The 25,221-nt window shown below is 37.4% G+C and overlaps 1 protein-coding gene across 1 annotated transcript in view; it reads left to right on the top strand.

The window, feature by feature from the left end:
* rflna (refilin A) overlaps positions 1-24,860 on the top strand; it is a 32,297-nt gene extending 7,437 nt beyond the window's left edge. The window contains exons 3-4 of the mRNA XM_028825226.2: positions 14,685-14,794; positions 17,089-24,860. Coding sequence (XP_028681059.1) covers positions 14,685-14,794; positions 17,089-17,422 — 444 coding nt within the window. The 3' untranslated portion in view covers positions 17,423-24,860. The remainder of the gene's footprint in view (positions 1-14,684; positions 14,795-17,088) is intronic.
* The last annotated feature ends 361 nt before the right edge of the window (positions 24,861-25,221 follow it).

The following is a 25,221-nucleotide window of genomic DNA, read 5'->3' as shown; positions in this document are numbered from 1 at the left end:
GACACACCTTCCAGGTTGGACTTGCTCTTGGTTCCATATTTTTCAGTGGTCCAAGAAAAAATATACAGACACAAGATTCAGCATGCATCTAGAAGTAAGATGTACATTTTCAAACACTGATAAAATCTGAATCGCAACAGAAAGTAAATACACAACCATATCACATGTAATAAATTCATAACTTGTTTTTGCAGAAGTGTATTCAGGAAAGAAGCCATTTACACTCAAAATTCTATATATGTATAACATGAATTCTTCATTTTAAGTACCCACTTTTGACAAATCAGACGCAAGAATCTATAGATTTAAAGAAAAAAAAAAAAAAACAGATGCGACTTTTTCAGAAACAGGACAAACGTACAGTGTATAATACAGGAAACAACACACATCTCTGGATTATCACATCACATTATGCTATACATTGAAGTCTGGGCACATTTCCTCCCGTCTCTTTGTATTTGAGGCAGTTTCAAACATTGCCAAACTCACAGGTCAAACTCAGATTCTGAAGAGCCATGATGCCTACAAATTTTTGTTCCAACTACACTCATAATTAATTAGTAATCGGTTACTGTTGCTAATGAATCAGATTCCTTTTGCCTTAATGTAATTGACTTTCTTCCTCCAAAACTTTCTTTTCTCTAGAAACCATAAATGATGCATTGCAAAGTGAGCCAGAGGATTACCAGCTAACTCAGCAGATAACCCTCAAACTCAGCTCCTGGGGGGACCACCATTAGTTTTTTTCCCCAACCAGTTTCCTGTTCAAAAGCCAATTCTTGCTGTTAAAGATATTATTCAGTGGTCTCATTCCAGCACACAAAACATTTCCAAAACTGCTGATTTTCCTTTCAGTGTGAACACTACAAACATTTTTTGTATGGGCCAGAGCAGATCATTATGTCTCAGACCCTCATATTTTTCCTTGAGACATTTTAGTATAACAGTATGATGGGCACATGTAGTAGATGCAAACAGGATCAGGACAGATGGTGTTGTCTTACCTCACTTTAGTTCAAATTCTCGTTTTACTGATTGTTAACACAAAAAATTTTGAATATTAAAAAAGCAAGTTGATTCAATTTAAGGTAATAAAGTATATATGTTCCATTAGCAGGTGTAACTGAGAACTAATTAAGAAAGTGGCTGGAAAGAAATCTTAAAGCCACTGTTGTCTTCTAGGGTCTGAGTTTGACAAGTATGCAGCACGTGCTGGATGTGTTCAGTTGCAAACTGAGTGAGCAACAAATTGTCTGAATAGAAACTGATGAGGGAAGGTGAGGCATCACAAGTGGGAACTCTAAGAATTCCCATAGCATGTGAACACAGCAAATCTGGAGTGAGTTTCGAACAAACAACCCGATGACAGAATGTAATCAAGTGAGTGCTGGCCCGCTGCCACCACCTACTAGAAGAAAGACAAAGGTGGGAAACACCGATGCTGCAGACTGCCAAAGCCATGGGCTATTGATATGGCTTACAGTGTAGTTAATGAGGTTGTCGTATTTTAAAACCAGGTCAGGATTTAAAGCAGAGGATAAATCTCAAAGGTCTCATGGGGTTTTTAGTAATAAGTAATAAAAGGAGGTGGCTAAAATTCCAGAAATATGAAACATAACCATATTACGCAGCAGTCCAGATCGAGAGGCAGGACACGGAGGGCAGGTTTCACAAGATGGGATTGGCTAAAAGTAAACTGAGAAGTGCAGTTCAAAGTGGAGGAACTAGAGGTTTGCGAGACCAAAGACGTGTTGTGGTGAATAATAAAACTAAGCACTTGACCTGGGGCTTCTCTGTCCAGATGACTTTGTTCCGGACGTCTTGTGGTTATGTCAGATGCAGCTTTGAAAACATAAGCCATGCTGCAATATTCTTTTTGGGGAGAAAGGGTTACCTCCCGAATTCCTTTAAAAGAGAGCTATATTAGTTTTAAAGACATTACAAAAATAACCTGCATTTTACAAGTTTATTGTATTTTTAAAAATTGTAAGTTAAACTGCAGTATTTATTACGAAATGTATTAAGAATATTTGAGCCACTTTAGTAACCACAGGTAAGGCAACTGCACAAGTTTTAATAGGTCATTTGTTGCACTACTTTGGAAAGGGTGTCTCCTCTGTGTTTTAACATTAAATATTTGTAAATTGGTTATATCAGGTATGAATATATAATTGTTTACAAGCCTGTTCCAAAAGAAAAAACATTCCTCAACAATGGTTGAGCTTTCCTGTGGTTTCTCTTTTCTTTGACATTAAAGGGTACTGCTTTGGTGGTTTTCTTTGATCTGAAGTGTTGCATTGTGGCCCTGTTTTTCTCCATCTCTGACCAGCCTGGGATAGGAAATCCCCTGCAGTTTTACCCAGTAGCAAATTTCCTGTAGATCCGTATCAAACAAAACTCACTGGTTACATCCTGGGCAGTGAATAAACGATGTGCAGAGGAAACTGCATTCCAGTACTTGTCTAAGTAAATTCTGGCCTTGGTGATCCTTTAAGTACAATTTCCTTCTAAGTGAAACTAGTCTCAAAATTTTCTTTCAGTTAAAACGACAATTTATGACAAAAAAACTCAAGACATCCATCCTAATCACTTTATGGAGCACTGGATGTTTATCTTATTTGGTATATAAAACAAACTCCTCAGGAAGAGTCATGCTTTTGGGCATTACATAAACAGTACAACACATCATTTGTACCCATTTGTTTTTATTAGTTAGTTAGCAAATGATGCTTTGTAGCTTCACTTTCTAGAATTGTCATATTACAAGTTGGTTGATTTACATCTGACCGAGTTGGGCAGAACTGACTCAATAATTTAGTGCACCACTAGAGACGAGGCTTTTGTGAACAGTGTGCAGACACGTTTGTGGTATACACACTGGTGAGCAAACCACATGTATTAATGTCAACTCTGCAGCTTACGACACAGAAGCGATAGCAGTCTGTAGCAATAAGCCCCCTCGTCTCCAACAGCTATCAGAAGACTCTATTTCATGACATGTCTAAACACATTCTTATCTTCAGCCATTCTGAGGAGTATGTTTTGAAAAATGTCAAAGACTTATTATTATTAGTAAGTCTTCTAAAGCAGATTCCACCATGTTCACGTCACAGCTTGTAGCATGGGCTTTCATTGCACGCATCTTTTTTAAAAATTATTGAATAATACTGCAATTGGACTTCACTGTTCTTTACCTTTTACTTTTTCTCTCTGAAAAACATCTAATTGGTGTCTTTTACTAGTTGACCTTGAAATGTATTCGTTTTGTGTTTTTCCTTGCCTGGTGTGAAAAAACATAAAAGAAGAGCTCCTCATTTCAGTCCACTTACTTGTATGATATTGGCCTACATAAATGGGAATTTTGAAAACTAACCACTTTCAAGCTTTATTACAGACATTAGTTTCTTTTCATAATAATTGATTGGTTAGATGATGTGCTTTAGTGATAGTTCCTCTGATTAATTTTCCTGGTCACAGAATTATATGGCCTCCCCACCAGGCTATTACACAGTAGCATGACGTTTAATTTTGCTATCTTATTCCTCCAGAACACTAAACCAAGTGCTTACCATTATTGTTTATTTTGTCAAATTACAGCACAGATTCAGATTTATACATACTTTGAGACTTTGCTTATGTGGCAAAACTGACATGTTGAGATAAAATTTGTGAATTGGAGAGGTGGAAAATCATATGCATCATGACCACCAGGGCACTCCAGCCATCCCAAACACACCAGACACAGGCACACGTGCTTATTATTTATGTGGGGAGGTACTTTTCCCTTGCTTCCCAAAGTAGCACAGTACCAGCACAAACCTTCACTGGCATGCTTTGTCCGTCTTCCACCCGACTCTGGCTCCCTGAATGAAGTGAGGCAGCTCCTGGGAGTGCTCCAGGTGGCTCATTAGCGGGATCTGGAATCACTCCCAGGTGTGACAGAAGCCTCCTGTTGGCCCCCATGGAACCCAACAGGGCTGTCCCGAACTCCAACTCCCATGAAGCCCTGTGGGGATTCCAAGGAGCCACAGTAACCCAGGGGGCCTGCCCTCTAGTCCTCTGGGGGAGGCAGCATCCTGTGCACATTTGCTCCCCTGGTCCTTCCTGTGTATCGGCCTCCCAGCTAGGCAAGGCCCACAGCTATCCATCACAACATATACACATAAAACATACATATTTGATATATATATATATATATATATATATATATATGTGTGTGTGTATACACACACACTGTACAGAGTTCAGATAAGGAAAAAGAATCATTCTTGTCATTCCTTGAATTTAATAATTAAAAATGGTGGTAAGGAACAATCAAGACAAATTTCAAACTAAGTGGCCGTCTCAATTGACAACTGCTAGTCTACAATATTGATTAAATGAAGCATTCTGAATACCACATTCAGCACAAAATAAAATTTACATGCCAGTGTTTCACAAATTCCAGGGTGGCCATACACTTCCCTGGCTCTGCTGATTACATTGCTATGAACTGGAAGCCCAAAGCAGTTTTCTCTAATGGTACTACTTGCTATGCCACAGTGGCACAATAGTCTCATGGAGACATTCACTAAGTTAGGCTGCTAAAAACAAATTAATAAAAGTAATAAATTGAAGTGCTGATTTGGTTTCTAAAGTCAGCGTGTTCACATGTGCTTTAATAACCCAGTTATTCACAGAAATCTGGTTTCTAAAATGTCATGTAAATCCTTTTTCTGGTTAGAGAAACCAGGTTATTAGTCTCTAAGAAACAGGCTAACACACATAGATTTCTCAAAAGGTAATTTTGTAGTGTGCACATATCTATCTCACTTTGTCCATCTGCGTATGTGTTAGTTTCGAACATGCTTTCAGCAGCCACAGATAGAAGACGATGGAAGCGCCCACAAAATACATTTTCTGAGGCAAACGCTCTGGCATTCACCTTATTTCTTCTTCTGGTCATATTTCAGAAATCACTAAATTGATGTTGATGACATGAACGTACAGTGCTAAACTTAGTCCAATCTCGGGATCAGTGTTTGGGTTAATGAATTAAAAGTAACTAGGGTTGCATAGCCTGATAGTAACACAATACTTATTTTATTGAAGTAAAAATACCTGTGTTGTTACTATCCGAGCAGCACTGGGAGTATTGGTATGCTGGGCATGGGCTCAATCACGTAGCCAAGCAGAAATGACTAAACCTATAAATAAAGTGTCAATTTAGTTTTAATCCAGCAATTGGCCAAAGATATGTTGATCAGGTGACACAGCGGCCAGTGTTGATACCGCAAATGTAAAAATGGGATGGATAATTTTCTCTTCATAAAGGACGAACATAAAACACAGGAAATGTACACAGGGTGCATACTTGCTTTCAGATTCATGGTGGCCAATGATGACATTGGAGCATACCTAGCATATAAACTGATATTTTTAAGAAACCAAGTTTGTGCCGTAACTGGTTCATTGAACTTGTTTTGGTTTTGTATGTGCATGTAAACGCACTGAGTGAAGTATCCATTAGTATAACTCCAGTATAATTGAAGCAGTGAAAGCGCATACACCGCACAACTGAAACAGTACTGGAGTGACTGAGATTAGCCATGCATTGTAAACACACTGATGAATGACATGATGACTGCATTTAGTTAGCACAACTGCCTTCCAAGCAGGTAATCTGGGTTGGATTCCTGCCCATTATCATATTTTTTTTGCTTAATGAAGCATTTTTTCTTCCAATTTTTGACATGGCCAAGACTGAAATATTATAACATTTTATAAAAGATGATTTGTAATTACTTCTATTCACTAAAGATTCTCAACATTACTTTAAACTTTCATATGTCTACAACTAAATATAAAAAGGTAAGATATCTTCAGCATGCTGTTACTCATAAAGCTAGAGGTTAAACTCTTTTATTGATCTAAATATACCTCTGAGTACTCAGGATTCTGAAGAAGGCGGCTACAAAGCCAGTCTATTCAGCAGGTGGAATGCAGACAGCAGCATGACATTATCGAAGAGGTCAGCATCAAAAGTCATATAAGATATCCACAAAAAAACAATGTCAACAAAAAATACATCAAAGCACTTCCAGACTTTTATTGCTGAAACTGACGTCCATGTTATACTGTATTTCAACGAAACAAAGCTAAACAGCAAAACTACTCAAGGGAGGGTTGGCAGAAAAAAAAAAAAATAATAATAATTTGGTTGTATTAATTTTACCCAAGAAGCTGGATGATCTTGTATATTTTTAGAAGTATATTCGCAGGAGAGACAAATCTTTAATGTTATAGAGCATTTAGAATGCAGCACAGTCGTAATGTACGGCTCGGTCACTGAGTGAGATGAGGGTTGATTACCACACACACCCCCCTCCCAGATTCTCATCAAGTGTTCACCCTGCTCCCACCAGCTGTCTCAAAAGGCTGTTGTTACTCCAGCTCAAGCACAGTCTCCTTGCAAATGGGTCACTTGCTTGCTTATTATTAACCCAAAACAAAAATTGAATAAAACCCTTTTTGTCCGTCATAAAATGAACATTCAGAAAAGAGGGAATGGAGTTTTGATACGATCAATGGTTTAGAGTTATTGAGCAGCAAGCAAAAATTTTTTTTCCCACAACCTTAAATATTTAAAAGTGTTTAATAATTAGTGGTGATCAAATAAACACTTGAAATTGGTATTATATAGTTACATAAAATCATTTCTAGTTCTTTTGAAGTAAAAATCTTGTTGATATCATGTGTTCTGGACATATTTAGGTTAACATTTTAGCTGAGGTTGTCTCAGTTTTTATTTTTTTACTAGATATGCAGAAAATCTACAATTTTATTCGGTTATAGGGAATGTTTAGGCTATAAATTGGGAGAATGATAACTACAAACTGAGAATCACACCAAAACATTCTGTAGAAATCGTCAGCAAGGTGGACGGACTGGAGCTATAAACAAGTCCTCCAGCATGTCATTGATCCTAAACATTACAGCACCTGAAGCAGTTTTGTTAGCAAAAACTGGAAACGTTACAGCATTCTCAATTGCATGTTGTGAAACTCAGAATCACTTTATTTGCTAGCATGTCAAACATACCAGAATTGACTCTGGTTAGGTGCAGAACACGGGATACAATACAAAACCAACTCGACAACACAATTGCAACCCATCATTAACCTGACACTGTGCTAACCACTACACAAGTACAACAATTTCTTGAACAAAGCATTTTGTAAATTTCAATAATTTAACTCAGTAATGAGAAAAATTGTACAAAGTAATAGATTTACAAATACACAAACTGCACAGTACCATATACTGTGCAAACACAATTAAGAGTAACCCCCTTGTAAGTTTGTTTAGGATCTGAATACTTTGAGGAAAGAAACTGAAGAGATGGTGTGTAGTGTGGGTCATGATAGACCTCACCTCACCTCCTCTGTGATGGCAATTTAATGTACTGTATAGATGGCTGCTGGGGCGGCTGGAGTCAGCTGCCATCTTTCCTGCTCCGTTTTTCACTCTAGTGATGGACAGATCTTTTACTGTTGGGAGACAACAGCCAATTATTTTCTCTGCTGAACAAATCACCCACTGCAACCAAGTCTTAAAAAGAAAGGAGGCAGAAGGAAGGCAAATGGTGATGGAGGTGGTCAACATACTCTCAATGATGGCTGAGTAAAAATTCAATTATATACGCCTTGATATGCTAAGCTTCTTAAGCTGGTGAAGGAATAACAATCTCTGCCTGGCTTTCTTGATGATGGAGGTAATGTGCTTGTCTCATTTTAATGTATTAGTGAAAGTAGTCCCCAGGAATTTGAACGACTGAACCAAAGACACAGTCTGGCCATTAATTTGCAAGGTGGACAAATAGTGACTTGTCGGCAGAAGCGAATGCTCATTTCCACTGTCTTAATAGCATTTAACTCCAAGTTGTTACAAGAACACCATTCCACAAGATGGCCCACCTCTCTTTGTTAGGAAGACGCGTCATTATTGGAAATAAGACCCACTACGGTTGTGTCTTCTGCAATCTTTAAGATTTTTCCAGATTTGTCTATAGATCTACAGTCATTTGTATTAAATTAAAACAGAAGGGGTGAAAAACACAGCCTTTTGGGGGCAGGGGGTTATGGGTGCTATGCTAATTGACATTGTTTCTGATAGACAGAGGCCCAGTCTCACATAATGCTTCCTACCTGTCAAGAAACTCATAATCCACTGGCTGACACCATAGGATACACCTAACTGGATTAGTTTACTCTGAAGCAACTCTGGAACAATGGTATTGAAGAGATAGCAGACATCCACAAACAAGACCCTAAATAAATTAACAGCATCCTTCACTGAATGATTTGCCTTTTATGTGAACTGAAGTGGATCAAGGAGAGGGTCAGTGATGGACTTGAGGTGGAAAAGGATGAGATGTTTGAATGCTTTCAAAACCACCGTACACCATAAAAGTACAAGACATGGAGCATTCAAAGACAGTATGTAGACAATGCAGAAAAAAATGCAAATATAATGGTTAAGATGCGCTTTTTAACTCACACATTTAAGTCCTCAACATTACTATTCAAAGACTGCAGGATAAATACTGTGAATTAATATTTCTGAAGTAAGATTTTTTGAGGGTCTGTAACAGCAGGTGGGAATTTGTGAACTTGCAGTTTGCTTCTCACTAACTCTGTAAAGACACAAAACCACTTGTTTAAAAATGGAGCTATAAGTTGTTAGGAGATAAAAGCAAAGAAAATTTGAGTTTATTTTATCATTTTAAGCACTTGACACTAAAAGCTTAGAATATTCTGTTACACAAACTAACTTGATCAAGGCAAGATTTAAAAAAACAAATGAACCACTTGTGCTGTATCTCTCCAAGTTCACACAAATTTTCCCATGTAAAACAAGATTCAAATAAAGGCTGCTGAATGCAAAACTTTTTTTTGTCAGGGTAAGCCAGAGAACACATTGGCATAAAATAGCTTTACGTAAGGATTTGTCTAATTGGCAGGTGTTTTATAATTTTCACCCCTCATGTCCCTTCTCAATATTAAAAGGTTTTTGAAAATAGATGGTTGGATTATATTTTGATAATGTGCTAAATTTATACTGCATGGTTCTTGGAGTCTAAATTGAAGCATTTTTTTTTAAGGACAAATGGCAAAATTATATATACCATGATTGTGAAGAAATCAATTTGAAAAGAAAAATGCAGAGCTTATCGTTTAATGTTTTTTCTCTGAAGAAACCATTACTTATCACAGATGTCTACAGAGATAACAAACTACAACTGATACATCACCCTACTGAGTATGTCCCATAGCAGTCTCAATTTTTCAAGCACTAAGAATTAAAACACTATTGTATATGTGCAGACACTCATTTTTAAAACTGTCTGAACCAAATAAAAACATTCAATACAAAATTTGCAACCTATACATTTTCATGCAATTGCACAAAATGTTATCAGTTTTTAACAAGTACAACAAATTTCCTAATCTTTTCAGGAAGACATGTTTATACTAATATCCTTTAATTTAACGAGAATCAAAAAATGTGTACATATAAGAAGACAAACAGATGGGCTACAGTGGGTAACTCCGACTTCTGGGTGTTTAAAAATCTAGACTGCACGTTCCCCAGATACTATTACATGAGCCCACAATCTTTGCCTATGCATAGCTTAACTGCCAGTGTACTTGGATTACAGAGCTTGTGATCTGCTGGGCCACGTAAATAGTGCAAGAGAGCTGCTGATGTTCAGACCTGAGGGGCTTCCTGCCATTAACTGCCCTGTTCACACCACTTTCTTGTTAAATTATTTTTTGACCAAAATGTAATCATCTTGTTAAGCAGTTTTTTTCCACTTTGACTACAAATATTAACTGTAAAACTCCAGTCTCCCAATTACTTCCTTACAAAGTAGTGACTTCCAGCTCTGATGAAACTTCCATTACAGTATGTTGATTTTAACAATACAAGTCAGGACGAATCTGAGCATGTGAGCAGACGATGTGTGTCTACCGTTTAAAGGCTAGGATGTCTCAATTGTTCATTTCCTGTTTTTCTAACCAGCGACGTTTGTTGTTCTTTTCCCATCTCTCTCTTTGTACGCTTCTCCATTTTAACAACCAGATCTCACTAAAAGACGTTTTTTGGAATGGCAAAAAAGCAGTTGGAGAAAAGCTACAAAGGCTCCAAATGAAAAGGATTTTAAAAGCAAACAGAAAAATGCTTGCAGGCTCAGGCAACATTTTTTGATCAAACAAACAGGAAAGGACTAAAATAAACAATTAAATAAATGAGAGGAAGTTCTGTATTGTCTCCGTGTTTTATATCAAAATCAAGGAGGTGGCACAAAGAGAAAAGTTTCCATTTGGACTGGCAAATTAACTGAGGCCCTTGGTACTGCGGTACAATCAAATAGCTCACTTGTTCCTGACGTAGCTGAAGAGCACACTGCCTGAGTGACAATTCCTGCAGGCTTAGACATTTTTTTGTCAACAAATTTCCAAGGAAGGAGAAGAAAACCTGAAGGCACAGTGATATTTGATAGTTTTCGCTTTTTTGCATTTGTGTAATCCTGGAGGCTTACAGTCATTAATGCATTCTTGGGTTCATGAGCCCTTCACAGGATATTACAACCACATGCACAATTAAATGAAGAAGCCATACCCAACAATCACTCTGCCTCGCACATAAACAAACCAACTTAAAAGTAAGCTTCGCAGCTTCAACTTGCAGCTGATGTATGCAGTTGCATGTAAAACTAAAAAATAAGGTGCCTGTGAAATGTGCCCCATCACCCCAAGCATAAAAAGCTAAGGCTTCGACAGTAGACCTAAAGGATATGTGATCAGGCACTCCACAGACTCTCTGCAGGACACACAACAAAGCAAACAATGTTGACAGGGACTGTGAAAATTGCTTGGACACCATGTCATCATCATCATCATATGTTATGCCAGTGTGACCATTCTTGGTCTTTATATAGTTTTAGTTTAAAAAAACAGAGACTGGGTGATTACCAGAATGATGATGACACTTGGAATGAAAGAATCTTCTTCAGTAATTCTGCATTCTATTACAGTTTGCACATTCTGTCAAAAAATTACACATACATAGGACAAGCCCATATTGGTGGCCTTTACTGACTAGTAATTCCAGATTTGAAGTTACATTTTTGTCTGCTGAAACCTTGCAGTAATTTTGTAAAGGTTCTGTGAAATTTATATCATGGTGCTTTCTTTTGCTAAACATCACTCACTCTCTGTTCTGAAGTCAGCCTTCTCTCCACAACTCTAAAACAGAATCCAAGTCCTAAATGGCATGTCCACCCAAGCTATGTTAAAATTTCAGCAGTAATGCCTATTAAATAAGGTTGTGATATGAAGCAGAGTGGCGGAAAAAATGAAACGAGTACAGGTGCAGAAATGAGTTTTCTACACACATTGCTGGGCCGACTCTCCGAACTGCTGCTGTTTGAATCAAGAGGTAATCTGGGAATGCAGGGGGACAGACAGTAGCTCACTGGAGTGAGAGGGAAGTTAACAAGAAACAATTTTACAATTATCTCACCTCATCAGTACTTAATGCTTCTCTGAGTAACATATTCATCAACTGTCTGTGTTGTGCACTTGGCCAGTTTGGAGTTTAACAATATACTGAAATGTAGTCAGTGACTTCTTATAGCGAAGAGAAATTCTAAATTTGCAAATAATCTTAAGCATTCATCTGAACACAGGACAGGTGCCAGCTACATGGCTTCTTGTGTCAGTGATTTGCATGGCAGACAAGAGACTAGTTTAAACAGCCTGAGGGGCCACAGAATAATGAACCAGTTATTACTGCTTTGTTTAGTACACTCTATGCAAAACATTTAATTTGTAGACTGGTCACTGAGGTAAGAATGTTTTAACACATTTCTCCTCATTGGACTTTTTAACTCCTTTTTTGTTTTTTTAATTTTACTCAAATTATCATGTGGCGTTCATAGCTTAGTGCGGCTAAGGATGGGCCTAATTCTCTTAGATTCTAGAAGAGGGGCGTTTGTGTGGGATATATTTTTATTTGTTTTCTGTTGATAGTGATTTTAATCAAAAGCACAAATAAGAATTTGCTTCCTTTAAAAATCAGAAAGAGATCACAAAAAATGTTTTAACTGGGCATTGGTATGAAAGGACTAGTAGTTTAATGGCCTTTTAGTCCTATCGCAGTTTTCATACACGCAATTTCAGTTTTGTCAATTGACAAAAAAGCAGTAACCTGTATGTGATAACTACTACTGGAGTATAAAACAATAAATTGTGTTATTATTTCCTTGTATCATGGCTTATATACTAACAGTGCACTTTTGCCGACAACCAACATTTTAAAGGAGACAAGTTTTGAAATACACCATTTAATGGCACCACGTCACCTTTAGAATGACACACTTGTCATTGCTTATCTGGACAATAATATTGAACTTGAATATAAATAGTGTTTTACTGTGTACGTGTGTGTATATACAAAATATACTCATAGACACAAACCACTTTAAAGGATAGCCATAGACAACAATTTGAATCTCTCTATCTACAGTGGACTCGAAAATACACCTTCATTTTTCACCTCAGTTATACTGTATGTTGCAACCTTGTGCCTCAGTCATTGACGTTAATTTTTTCCCTAACTGAGCAACACTCAATACCGCAGAATGACAAAGTGAAAACAGGACTTTAGAAATTTGTGTTCATTTATTAAAAATGAAAAGCTGAAATACCCCATTGACACAGTACTCAATACTTTGCTGAAGTCTCTTTGGCAGCCATTTCAGCCTGGAGTCTTCTTTGGTCTAAGAAACTTCACGCACATGCCATTCTTGTTTGTAGATCCTCTCAAGGCCCCAGTCAGGTTGAATGGAGACCATCAGTGGACAGTTATTTTCAGGTCTCTCCAGAGATGTTTGATTGGGTTCCAGTCCAGGCTCAAGTTAGTCAACTCAAACATTCACAGAGTTGACCCCAAACCACTCCTGTGTTGTCTTTGTTTTACGTTAATGGTCAGTATCGTATTGGAAGGTGAAACTTCAACCAAGAGTACTCCACAACAGGTTTTTATTAAATGAAAATAAATTGCTCCATTCAACCTTCCTTCAAACTTGTCAAGCTTTTCACCATTGGAGTGGTATTGTGCAGGTGATGAGCAGTGCCTCATGAGGCTAAACAGTTCAGTCTTGATTTCCTGGGACCAGAGAATCTTGTTTCTCACAGTTGGATGGTCCTGTAGGTGCCTTTTTGCTGCTGTGTGTTGTTTAAAGATCGGAGGCTTCTGTCTGGCCACTTTGCCATACAGGCCAGATTAGTAGAGTGTTGCTGTGATGGTTGTCATTCTGGATGGTTCTCCCATCTCCAAACAGGTTCTCTGTTGCTCTGCCAGAGTGACCATTGGATTTTTGGTCACCTCTTTTACCATGGCCCTTTTCCCCCCCCGATTGATAAGTTTGGCCAAGCAGGCAGTTCTAGGAAGTTGTGGGTGTTATAAACGTCTTCAGTTAGAGAATTATGGGAGCCACTGTCCTCTTGGAAACCTTCATTCCCAGATCTGTGCTACAACACAATCCTTTCTCTAAGCTCTTCAGTCACTTCCATCAGTATCGTAGCTTGGTTTTCATTGTAAATGGTGTTATATGGTTATATGCTTGGCAAAAGATAAGCGATTGTCCCTGTGCCCAACAACAGTGGGTCAAAAGGAAATAATTTTCTGTGCCCCAACAATGTTTTCAAACATTTGAAGAAAGTTAAAAATTGAGACAAAAAGTCAATCAATCAGAAGGTATTTAGCTATATCTGCCGAGTAATAAGCTAACACAACTCACAGTTCAATCAAAATGTATTTATGATTTAATAATCTCTGCTTTATCATCTTTCAAAACTATTAACAAAGGTGCACCATTACATTGTGTTCTCTTCCTCGTATTGTACATTTTGTACACAAGTTTGCCCTAAACGTTAGTTAGATTTGTTTTCTCTTCATAAATGTGCAATATTGCACTAGAGGAATTTATAAATATCTACATCACACCAGGACTGTTTTAATAGTTAGATACTGAACTTTACTCACTAGTAAATAACTTGCTCAAAGACAATTTGAAGAAAGGGATATCATAGACTTAACAAAAAAGGGGCAGTAGACCCACCTACTCAAACTGTATGAGTCACAGTCTGCAGGTATCTGGGAATTCAGGTCTAGTTAAGAAAGGCGTAACAGTCTTTGTCGGTATTTCATACATTACCTGAATGACTGAATGCTGCTGCATTCCACAAATGTTGAATGTCCTACTCCAGTTTCAGTTTTAGATATATGAGGGCAAGGTAAGCACTAAATGCAAAACATGAATAAAGCAGAAAGCAGAGTTACTGTAAGCAACGGTTATATGCACAACTTGCCATAAAAATGGTTTATTTGATAAGGGCAGCACGGTGGTTCCTGCCTTGCGCCGTGTGCTGGCTGGGATTGGCTCCAGCAGACCCCCATGACCCTGAGTTAGGTTATAGCGGGTTGGATAATGACTGACTGACTGTATTGTTGATATTTTCCTTACGCTTCTATCATTTAGAAATGAACATCTGAGACAACTGTTTGTACAAAAACAAACCAGCCTTGTAGCAGAAAGTAATTTAATCTTTTTTTTTTTTTCTGTTCCTTTTCAGCTTCCATATTTGCTACTTAATTCTACAGTTTCCGAGACAAAACCAAGAATGCATCCAGTATTTTTTGGAGAAAGTATTAAAGTGAATCCAGAACCAGCTCAAGAAATAAGGTCAGTAAATAAAAAGATAAAAAAAAAAATATATATATTTGGTGACTGTTGATATGGATTTTACACTACAAAATTTGTGTTGTTCCATTCCACAAATAAATCTGAGTGGGAGATCATGCATGAAGGATGAATATCTACCAATGCTGATAAATTCATTGGTGTATCGTTAGTGTAAAGAATAAGGTAGACGTTGTACAGACATCTGTAGAAAACGTAATATTGATTAAACTAGAGGTGGGGAAAATGATAATAAATTATAATATTCTGGATTTCAAGGACAAATGTGTTTTTTTAGTCCCCATTTTTCTTATGACACATTTTCAAATGTATTTGACAAGGCACTTTCAAAACAATTTATATTGCTTCTAAATTATCATTTCTTCATTGCCATTAAGATTCCTTTTTCGTATTCCTTTGTCTATACTTCAGCAGAGTTTTCAGGTTCATTTTTGGCTCTCATTGTGCTACAAAGAGGAAAGAGCTTGATACAAAAATGTAATGTGCAAGCATTGTCATCTACAAATCAAATATTCTAACATACCACTCCTCCTGACCAGCTGACAAAACTTCATAAAAGTATACATCAAAACTGAACTAGATAGATAGATAGATAGATAGATAGATAGATAGATAGATAGATAGATACTTTATCAGTAAGGTGCTGCTGGAGTATGTGAATTTCCCCTTGGGATTAATAAAGACAATATTAAATTAAAGAGTGATAACAATGCAGGTATACAGACAGACAATAACTTTGAATAATGTTAACTATGAACTACCTGGAGCGATCAATATTATGGTCAATAATATAGGAATATCATGTACAATATCTTTTGATAATCATAACACTTTAATATTCAAAGCTTTTCAACAAAAAGAATGTTTTTTGCAAGTAGTTTTTTCATGGAAGAAAATGAAATGAAATAAAAAGTAAATGAAAATCTGCCAGTATTAAAGCTTTACTCCTCTGCTAAACACCAGGCAATGAAGTTTCCTGCACCTTTCTACTGGTACTTTCAGCCACACTTCAGCTGGGACTTGTTTCAGCTCTTGAATGTTTGCAGGGTTTCTTTTGGCAATATTGGATTTCAGCTCTTTCCAGATCCAGAGGTGTTCAACACGTTTTGGATGCACTGTTTGCCACTCACAGCCAGGGTATTCCTTGTTAATTATTCTTTTATACTTCTGGATGTGTGTTTTGGGCCACTGTCTTGCTGGAAAGCCCATGAGCCTAGACCCACACCTAGTTTTCAGATACTGGGCAGCACTACAGTGCTCCGAGATGCCCTAGTAATCCCGAGATTTCATGATTCCACTGAAAGTCCCCCAGCAGCAGGGGCAGCACAGCAGCCCAACAAAATCATGGAACCACAGTCATATTCAAGTGTAGGTAGGGTCTACCTTACTTTGTAATCTTCACTTTCAAGCCTATAAACATATCTCAGATCTGCACTGCCAAAGAGTGCAGTTCACAGAGTATTTTCTCATAAGGATTTTGGTTTCTCTAGGTAGGCGTAAGTGATGATCAATCGTGCCTCTTTTCAGGGTTGCCTTTTAACAGATTACTGTGCAGCATATGGTGCACTTTGAAACCCTCAGGTTTCACCAGGTCAGCTTTAAGCATTTTGGATGTTTTTTGTGGTGTTTTTTCAAGAATTTGCACTCAACTACTATTTTCCACTTAGCTCCACATCTGAGGAGTGTTCGGACAGTCACCATTTTCACTGCATGGTGAACTGCAGCTGCAGGAATACCAAGATCTCTGGAGGTGATCTTGTGCCCCTTTGCCAATTTGTTTGGTAATGAGAGTTTTTCTGATGGTTTTAGACAGCTCTCATCTTCAGCATTGTCAATAAGTAACAGGGAATGAAAATGACCTTTTTAAAGGATTAAAAACATAAGAAGTTGGTAAATCCAGGTCATGGGAGTGCTGACAATTTGCTGCAGGTCTAATTTCACTGCAATGAGAATATGTTTCTTCCAATGCATTTGATTTCAATTGTTAATTGTTCAGATAGGTGCCAATAATTACTGTCACGGCAACGTGGCAGTTTTACTGTGCTGCTCTATATCAAACAAATGAGTGTATACAAACCAGTATAGCATTTGTGAACTGCTTATAATATCAGATAATCAACTAATTTGTAGTTTTACATGTAAAGCACACTTTACTATTTGCATCATAAACTACTTTGATGTTAAATGTAAAACAACAACAAAATGCCTTCAGTGGTCTAGAAATACACGGTTTGTGACAAATGTTTAAACTCAGCCTCTTTTCTTGTTACTTTAAGATGCAACTCTGAAGTGAAGTATGATTCAGAGAGACACTACCGAGACAACATCTTCTACGCCCCCATCCCTACTGTCACATCCTACAGCGAAAGCATCATTGCGGCCCACAACTGCACATGGAGAAATTACAAGTCTGAGCTGCAGTTTCAGCCCCGTCAGAAGCCACTGAGGTTTCAGAGCACCACCATTATCTTTCCTAAGCATACCAAAAATGTATATCGGACAACCCTGAATTACAACTCTTCCAGTGGACGTCGCTGGTACATGTCAAGCGTGCAGATGGAATCGAGTGAGGACAGCAGCCCCTGCATAATCTACACAGAGGATTTCTAATTTGCTCCTGCTGGCCAGCACAGGCTTCAAAAACAGCTGCACAGGTCAACTGATGTGGAATGTAAAGGATCTGATCTTACAGTGGCCAGCTACTGGAACCATCACTCGTGCAGCTTGCGTGACCTGGTCATGTTATGAAAGAAGATGCATTTGTAAACTGTTTTGTTTTTGGTTATTACAATATAATTAATTATTTAGCGAGGATAATCATTGGAAGAAGTTCCTGGAACCCCCCCCCCCCCCCTTTATTGGGCTGATAAAGCCTGGTGGGACCCAGACCGCCATTATAGGGCGCCTATGCAACTTATTTTTCTCAGGCCCTCTTTTTACTAATTTTTCAATGTTGCTAGGATCGGCGCCTGGACAAAGGGATCTCAAATACTGGAGCATTCAAGTCAAGTTAGCAGCCACTTCCCAAAGCCAACCACCTGCTGGGCAGCACTTGCAGGAGAAGCGCTTGTCCGCAAACAGTAAGGAGTACAAAGACACATGTACCATGGGATCTTATAATATATATGGACAAGAGATTCATTTTAGAATTTGGAAAGCTGCCAAAGAATGAGAATTTTGTTTGTACATTGAGGTAACAAATTTTGTCTCGTGTGGTAATGTTTATATATAAATGCATGTATACAGTGCAGACACTGGCATAAACACACATTCAAATGCTTTGAGAAAACACATTCTGTACCAGTCACACCTTCTCAGTTTCAAATGATACATGATCTCCTGCTGATGGATTACGCTATTTCACTATGGTCACAACCAGTAATTGCCTTCACAAGGTTAATATCAACCACAAAGAACTGTGTGTTCATGCAGCTTGTGCACATCTCACTTTGCCACAGTACAGTCTGTGCCCATATTTAAGTGTCCAAGCACTTGTCTGTCTGTGCTGATTCTTTCCAGGTCCCCACCAGATACAAAGCTTTCCTGCCCGTTTAAACCCAATCCACTGAAATACCAAAGGTGGACCATGCAGCTGTCTTCATCTCCAATAGGGCTTGCTTCGTTTTACACCTTCCTATTCAGTTTTTCGCCATCCATGGTGTGCGTTTATTTCTTTTATAAGTGCACAGTTCTAAGACCAAAGAAAACGTTATGCAATTTTTTATTATTCCGAAATTGGAGGCTTTATAATGTAAATTACTTCCATGGGGTAAATACCTTTTTTTTTCTTCAAATAAAATTATTTTGATCTTCACTAAGTAGCAAGAATATTGTGCACAGCAAATTTATGTTCTATTTTCTGTATTATGACTTAGGAAAGATCCAAATGCGTTTTCATTCCTTAACTAATACATTAGAACAAAAAACGTTATTTATGTAAATACAGTACTGTACTTTCACTTTCCTAAATATTTATTAAAATTGAAATAGTGGTGTGTCCTAATAATTGTTTAGATTTATCATTGGCATTTTTAATAGGTTAGCTGGATTCAGTTTCAGCTGTGCTTGACAAATGATAATTCAGTTTGAGGAGGCAAACACGCTAATTTTGAAATAAAAATTGTAAGGATGCAACTTTGAAGGCAAGTGCCTGGCTAAAAGACATTTCTGACTGTAGCATAACCTCAGCTTTAACAAGTAGGTCCCTAGTTGTTTAATGGCATACCATAACATACCATTTAAATCTGAACGAAAACTGCAATTTTAAACAGAAAAAATATGCAATATTTACATTTGAAATCAGCGTTACCCTTCTGCATTTTATATACTGCAGCAGTAACCCTCTCCACTTGTTTAGCCATTGTCATGTTAAGGGTGCAATATGGCTGGCAGTTCATTAAAAACAAATAGGACAGCTTGAAACCAACATAGGAAGAAAGCCTAGTGTTTTCCATTGCTCTCTTCTACCATCTCGTGGCCCATCATCAATTTACTGGAACAGCTAAGCAAAATCATAATGGTGACACTGCAGACCATCCTGGCGGAGGAAACGTCTTTCTAGTTTGGATTTGGTACTTTTGAGGTGAATGCAGAAGGGTGAGACTTGAGTTAAGATGAGTTAAGAAGGAGTATTCTATTGTATGGTTCTTTATACTGCAGATGAGATTAGAAGATTTCTTTCACTTCCAGAAATTATATATTGTTTTGCTACATGGAAAGGAATGAAAATCGTTACTTTTTAGTTTTATTTAAAGTTTTTATTGTCTTTTCACCCTCCAAATAATAAGCAACTGTTTCTTAAGATAAAAAAAGAAAAGTTTATTTTGTCATGAAGCTACCATATGCCAGTAAAGGTTAAAATAAAATGAGATTCACATTGTAGCAGTCAAATGAAAGCACACATTTTCTTGATAATTGAGTTTAAATACTAAAGATCTAACTATTTCACAACCCTTAAAAATTACTGTGAATGAAATTATTATGAAAATCAGAAATTTGATAAAAAAAAAACAAAAAAACATTTGAATACAATTTTCGTTTGTTCTTTTAATGCACATTACTATAGGACCACAAGAGTGTGTGACCAAACATCTGCACGGTGTGAGGAAACAAGTGGTTGTCGTTTTCCAAAACAGGTATGAACAACTGTATGATCAGTTGTGCTTTGGGACGGTTACGTCCATTTTACTTGATAAAATAATAATTAGTCAAAAACTTAAGAAATTATAAAAATCTACACTCATAAAAATCTACACTCATGCTGATTTTAATAAATATATCATTCTAAAGATGCCTAAGGAATGTGCTTCCCATTATTCAAAAAAAAAAAAAAAAATGGGTCGCACTAAGTGATGACTAGGGTCTGTGTACTTTTTGGTATTTGAAATTTCATTTAGAAGCAAAAATGAAACTGAAAGGAATTTTCAGATTTTGGTTTTTGATTAAAGAACAAAATGAGGGAAAATAAGGTATGTTTTAATTCTGTGGTAACAAATAGCAGTCATAAACTTAAAATTACACATACTTTTCTGGATTTATTTGTGATTCAAATAATGAAAGAGTAATAGCTCAAAAACAACAAAACAGACGCATTTTCGTTGTCTGAAACTGGAGGTACTTCTTCTTCTGCGTGATTTTTGACGACACGTGTGAACAGTCCTCCTCACAACACATCGACCGATGGCCTTGAAGTCACACTGCATGGCATCACCAGAGGATGGACCATTACGTTGTTTGTCGGAACAGTAAAAGAGTGACACTCCGGGACGAGGACATGACTGCAGAAAAACTGAGTCCCCATCTTTCAGGTAAAAATACAAGCTTTGCTTCATTGATGTAGTAGTTCTTTTGTGAACGTTAATGTTGTTACTTACTGTGAAACAGCTAACATTTGGTGATTTCATTTACTAACACTACGTCTGGCAATTTGTATAGTGCTAGCATTTTGAATGTGTGTAAATGTGTTAATGGTTGCTCAGTGACAAATGTAACACATGTTAAGAAAACTTACTGTAAATCACGTTGCTCTCCTAACATGTGTTACACTTGTGCGCACTGTTAATACTCAAAACGTTTACTAGCTATTGTATCCGGTAAAAGTCAATAAGCAACCATTCAAAATGCTCGCACTATACAAATTGCCAGACTTAGTGTTAGTAAATAAAATCACCAAATGTTAGCTGTTTCACAGTAAGTAACAACATTAATGTTCATAAAAGAACTGCTACATCAATGAAGCAAAGTTTGCAAAGCTTGCATTTTTACCTGAAAGATGTGACTCTTCAATCAAAAATCAAAATCTGATAATTCCTTTCATTTTCCATTTTGCTTCTAAAATGAAATTTTAAATACTAAAAAGTACACAGACCCTAGGCATAAAGAAATTTCAAATGGATTTTTAGGTTTACAAACTTTACAACTAATATATTATATATATATATACACACACACCTTATAAAAACTGCTGTAACAAAACACAAACTGCATGCATATAATTTCTGAGGTACGTACAGTATGTGTAAATCTCACCAATATTATAAACATTTAACCATCAAGTACATTTTTAAAATTGGCTGTGTTTCATGCAGAACTTCCTACCCAGTTCCTGAAACTGTTTGAGTGATGAATTATCACACTTTTAACCTTACACTTTTTCTTTCTTAGTGCGCAGATACTGTTGACGACTTTTAGGTGTTGGAACCGTTGATTTGGTTCATAAGGAGTAACTTCAAGTGTAAGGTATTTCTGCAAGCCTGGCTTTGTTTTACAAGCCTGGTACTCAGGCCTAGTGCAGGAAGCAGGAAATGCAGTGCAACATAAATCTACATTTTACAGCTTGTCACAACTGTTTATAAAGCGAGCTGAGAGCAAAGGAAAAACTCATAAAGAAGCAGCTGAACGCAACTAATAAGGTTTACAGATCTAGCTAAGGCCAGTTTGCCCGACTTTTGAGACTAAATCTAATCTTTATATTAGTGTTTATTTTTGATATTTGCAGAATAATTCACCCTCAAAAAACTGGGAATAAAGCGCCCCATTGAAGCTCTGCTTATTGAGGCCCTCCATACCCCCACAACACCAGAGGAAGAAGGGCTGACCTTTGCAAATTTGAAGAAGTTATTAATACTTTTTATGAAACAATTAAACAAAATACCCATACTTATAAAACATCTCTTCCTTCAAAAACAGTTTCAAAATAACCCTTACTGCCAGTTCAGCTCAATAGGCGATACAGTATCACCATTCCAAGCAAGAGTCAGGAATACGCTGAACTTTAAAAATAAGCCTGCTCAACAGCAGTATAGTCAGTTCACAAGAGGAAGCTTCGCCTCTTGGGCTCCTCGCTACAATCCAGTGTTCCCACCACAGATCTGCACTACATTAACACTGTGCCCACCAGTATATTCCAACAAGCACATGGATCTGTCTGCTTTTAGATTAAGCACAATAATCTGGGCTTCAAACAAATTTGATATTTCCCAACTCTTACTACTCTTCTTGTAGCAATAGCTGTGAAAGTAAACTAAAACCAGTAAATAAGGCAGTACACAAAAGGGCCCAATAGCCCCACTTTTATCAGTGTGTATAATATTGAAAAAAAAGCAAGGACTCTCTATACTACACTTGTAGCGTATTATTCTTAAAAGGAATTATTTTCGTTTTCTGATGCTGCAGGAGACTTCTATCTCGTAAACAAACCCATTTATTTCAGAGCAGCTGTATACTTAAAGGGATCACATGTGATTCAGAATGCAGTGTTTTCTTCCTTGTACTTACGTCAGTTTGTGGCCCGTCCTCCAAACAGAGCTGAGGCTTGGCACCCTCGTGTTAATATGCTGCTGTACTCTAGTGAGTTTTGCCTGCAGTATTTTCATTATAACTACTATATGGCTAATCAGTTTTTGTTTTTGTGTATTCACTTGTTAACAGGTTTAATTGTTTGAAATCATATGACAGCCATTTTTAACTACTCAGCAGTAAATAAAACATCATTTTGTAAGTACAACTGGTAACTCCGTAAAATAATTAAGCGGCACTATTTAATAACAAACCTGGTATAATTATGTTCAGTAGATATACCATGAGGTGCCAGCCCTAGAGAGGGTATAACAGCAGGGAGAGTGCTGCATTTGAAATGAGCTGGATTCCTGCCCTCAATGGAAATATGAAGGTAACTTTATAATTGTACACCTGGAGACCTACCAGGTTAACTGACTCGCTCAGGATCAGGCGGAGAGTTAGTGGTGAGGACTGAACGTGTCCAAAACACTTGCCAAAAGGGCCGAGTCATTTTTGCTTCAGTGGAGAGATTCGTCTAAGTCAACTCACCATGCTGTTTGCACCTCTGCAGTCCTTAATGAAGCACACAACTAAAACAACATAATCATCTGTGGAGAATATCTTATTTACTGTAAACCTGCTAACACTGGGCCCTGCAAACACAATAGTACTCAGTAGTGAAGCCCTGACCTCCAGTCTATTTTCTAATATGAACACTGATTGATTCTATAATGGTAAAGGTTAAGTTGACTTGCTAACCCATTCCCTCTCCTCAAGAGACCCAGACGAAGTTCCACGACAGTTCACTTTGCACATTTTCACTTTTCCTGCGTGGTTTTGTTCATGTCATTTGGTTTTCAACCACCTCCCATAGGTGTGTATATTACATTTACTGATCAACACACCACTGAAGGCCGTGCTTTAAATGGGATTACGATGGGATATGTTCTTGCTCCATATTAACTGTGTAACAAAAAAGGCAGGATAGCAAGAGGAAAAAAAAAAAAAAACCAGACTGAACTAATTTTTGTATAACAGGTCAGTTGCATATGGCACATGCTTCTAGGAGCTGCTCTGATTATTACCAGGCTACATATATACAATGAACGGATGTGTTTGTAGGAAAATTATTAGGAGGGTAATCCAATGTGTATGGAAAGCTCAGGGACAGAAAGGAAGTAGTGGAATGCTTTGCTGTGCCGAGAGACCCTTTATCTGCTGAAAACATGTCTAAAGCAGCCAGGTCCTGTGCAAGAAGCAGGGAACTTTGACTCCAAGATGAAGAGTTACTAGTACACACTCTTCTACTTTAAGTAAGTGTGAAGACAATAAACTATTCAACCCAAAATAAAGATCACTGGTAGCTAGCAGAAGCAGAAGCTGATTTGCTATGGAAAAGCACAGGTCAGTAATGTGACCAAGTCTTCCTTTAATGGAAGAGCCATCTATGACTCGGGTCAGGGCACTGGTAATTCTGTGTAGCTTAGCCTGTAAAGACAAATAACTTGAGCACATAGAAGTATATTCTACAAATATACAATTTTAAAAATCATTGCATTTTGTCAATTTATAAAATCTTTCATTCATTATTTTCAGTGCAAACATATAATAATCCAATGCAGCACTTGCCAGTTTACATTTCATCAAAATATTAGGAGTGACAAACTACAACAGCCATGGTGATCTGTTACATATTAGTTTACAAGAAGGGGAAAACAATCCCACCTTGGTCCTAACCTAATGACCTATACCTATACGGTTAGACATTTTCATCACCACACACGGAGCCTGTATTATGACTAAAGATGGCCTGCAAAACTGGACTAGTTGGCAAACCTTTCAGAAGCAGTTTCTACCTATCTAAATTGTTCCATCTTCAGTTGGTATCTTACATGTTTGACATGAAAGGGCTGATGGGTGCTTACCATTCTTCTACATTTTTTACCCTCTTTTTTGTCTTTGCCTTTTTGCAATCAGTGTCGATCTTCTTAAGGACCACTCTGCATCTTTCTTGAGGGTTTATTTTTCAACCTCCTTTCATTTGTCTGTTATGTTCAGTCATGTTTCATTTGTGTCCTGCCACTCTGTTTGATTAATGAACTTATTTCCAGGGAAAAGGACCTTGGAGTACAAAATCTGTGCCTTTGGCTAACAACTGAAACTAAATAATTTGTCATAGTTTTGAAAATGAATCACTGCTGAGGGATCATTCTCAAGTGTGTACTATAGATGCCACAAGTGAGCCAGCTAACAGATTGTTGATTGGTTATTAAAATAAAAATTTCAATGCAGTGGTTCAACAGCAGGACATTTACTTTACATTAACACTTTCTTACTATGTGGGACCTTTGAAACAAAAGTTGATCTTTCTTATCATCTTCTCAGCTGCTGGACCATTACCTTCTGTTAACACACCTTCTCCATTTGCTGTTAAAGTCTGAACGAATAGAAATGGATAATGAAAATGAAGAAGAAAATACTGCAAATGCACGTTTCATAGACTGGAAGAAACAAATGTTTGAGTCTACTATGTGTGGTGTGTTGGTGCACTCTCATTGCACTGCATCTAGCAAGATTGAAATAAAGGATTGGAACATATTTATAAAATACAGGAATATATATTTTTTTTT

Source organism: Erpetoichthys calabaricus, chromosome 18 (genome assembly GCF_900747795.2).
Source record: "Erpetoichthys calabaricus chromosome 18, fErpCal1.3, whole genome shotgun sequence".
Taxonomy (NCBI): domain Eukaryota; kingdom Metazoa; phylum Chordata; class Cladistia; order Polypteriformes; family Polypteridae; genus Erpetoichthys; species Erpetoichthys calabaricus.
The sequence above is the reverse complement of the archived record's forward strand: the minus strand, read 5'-3'. Positions and strand labels throughout refer to the sequence as shown.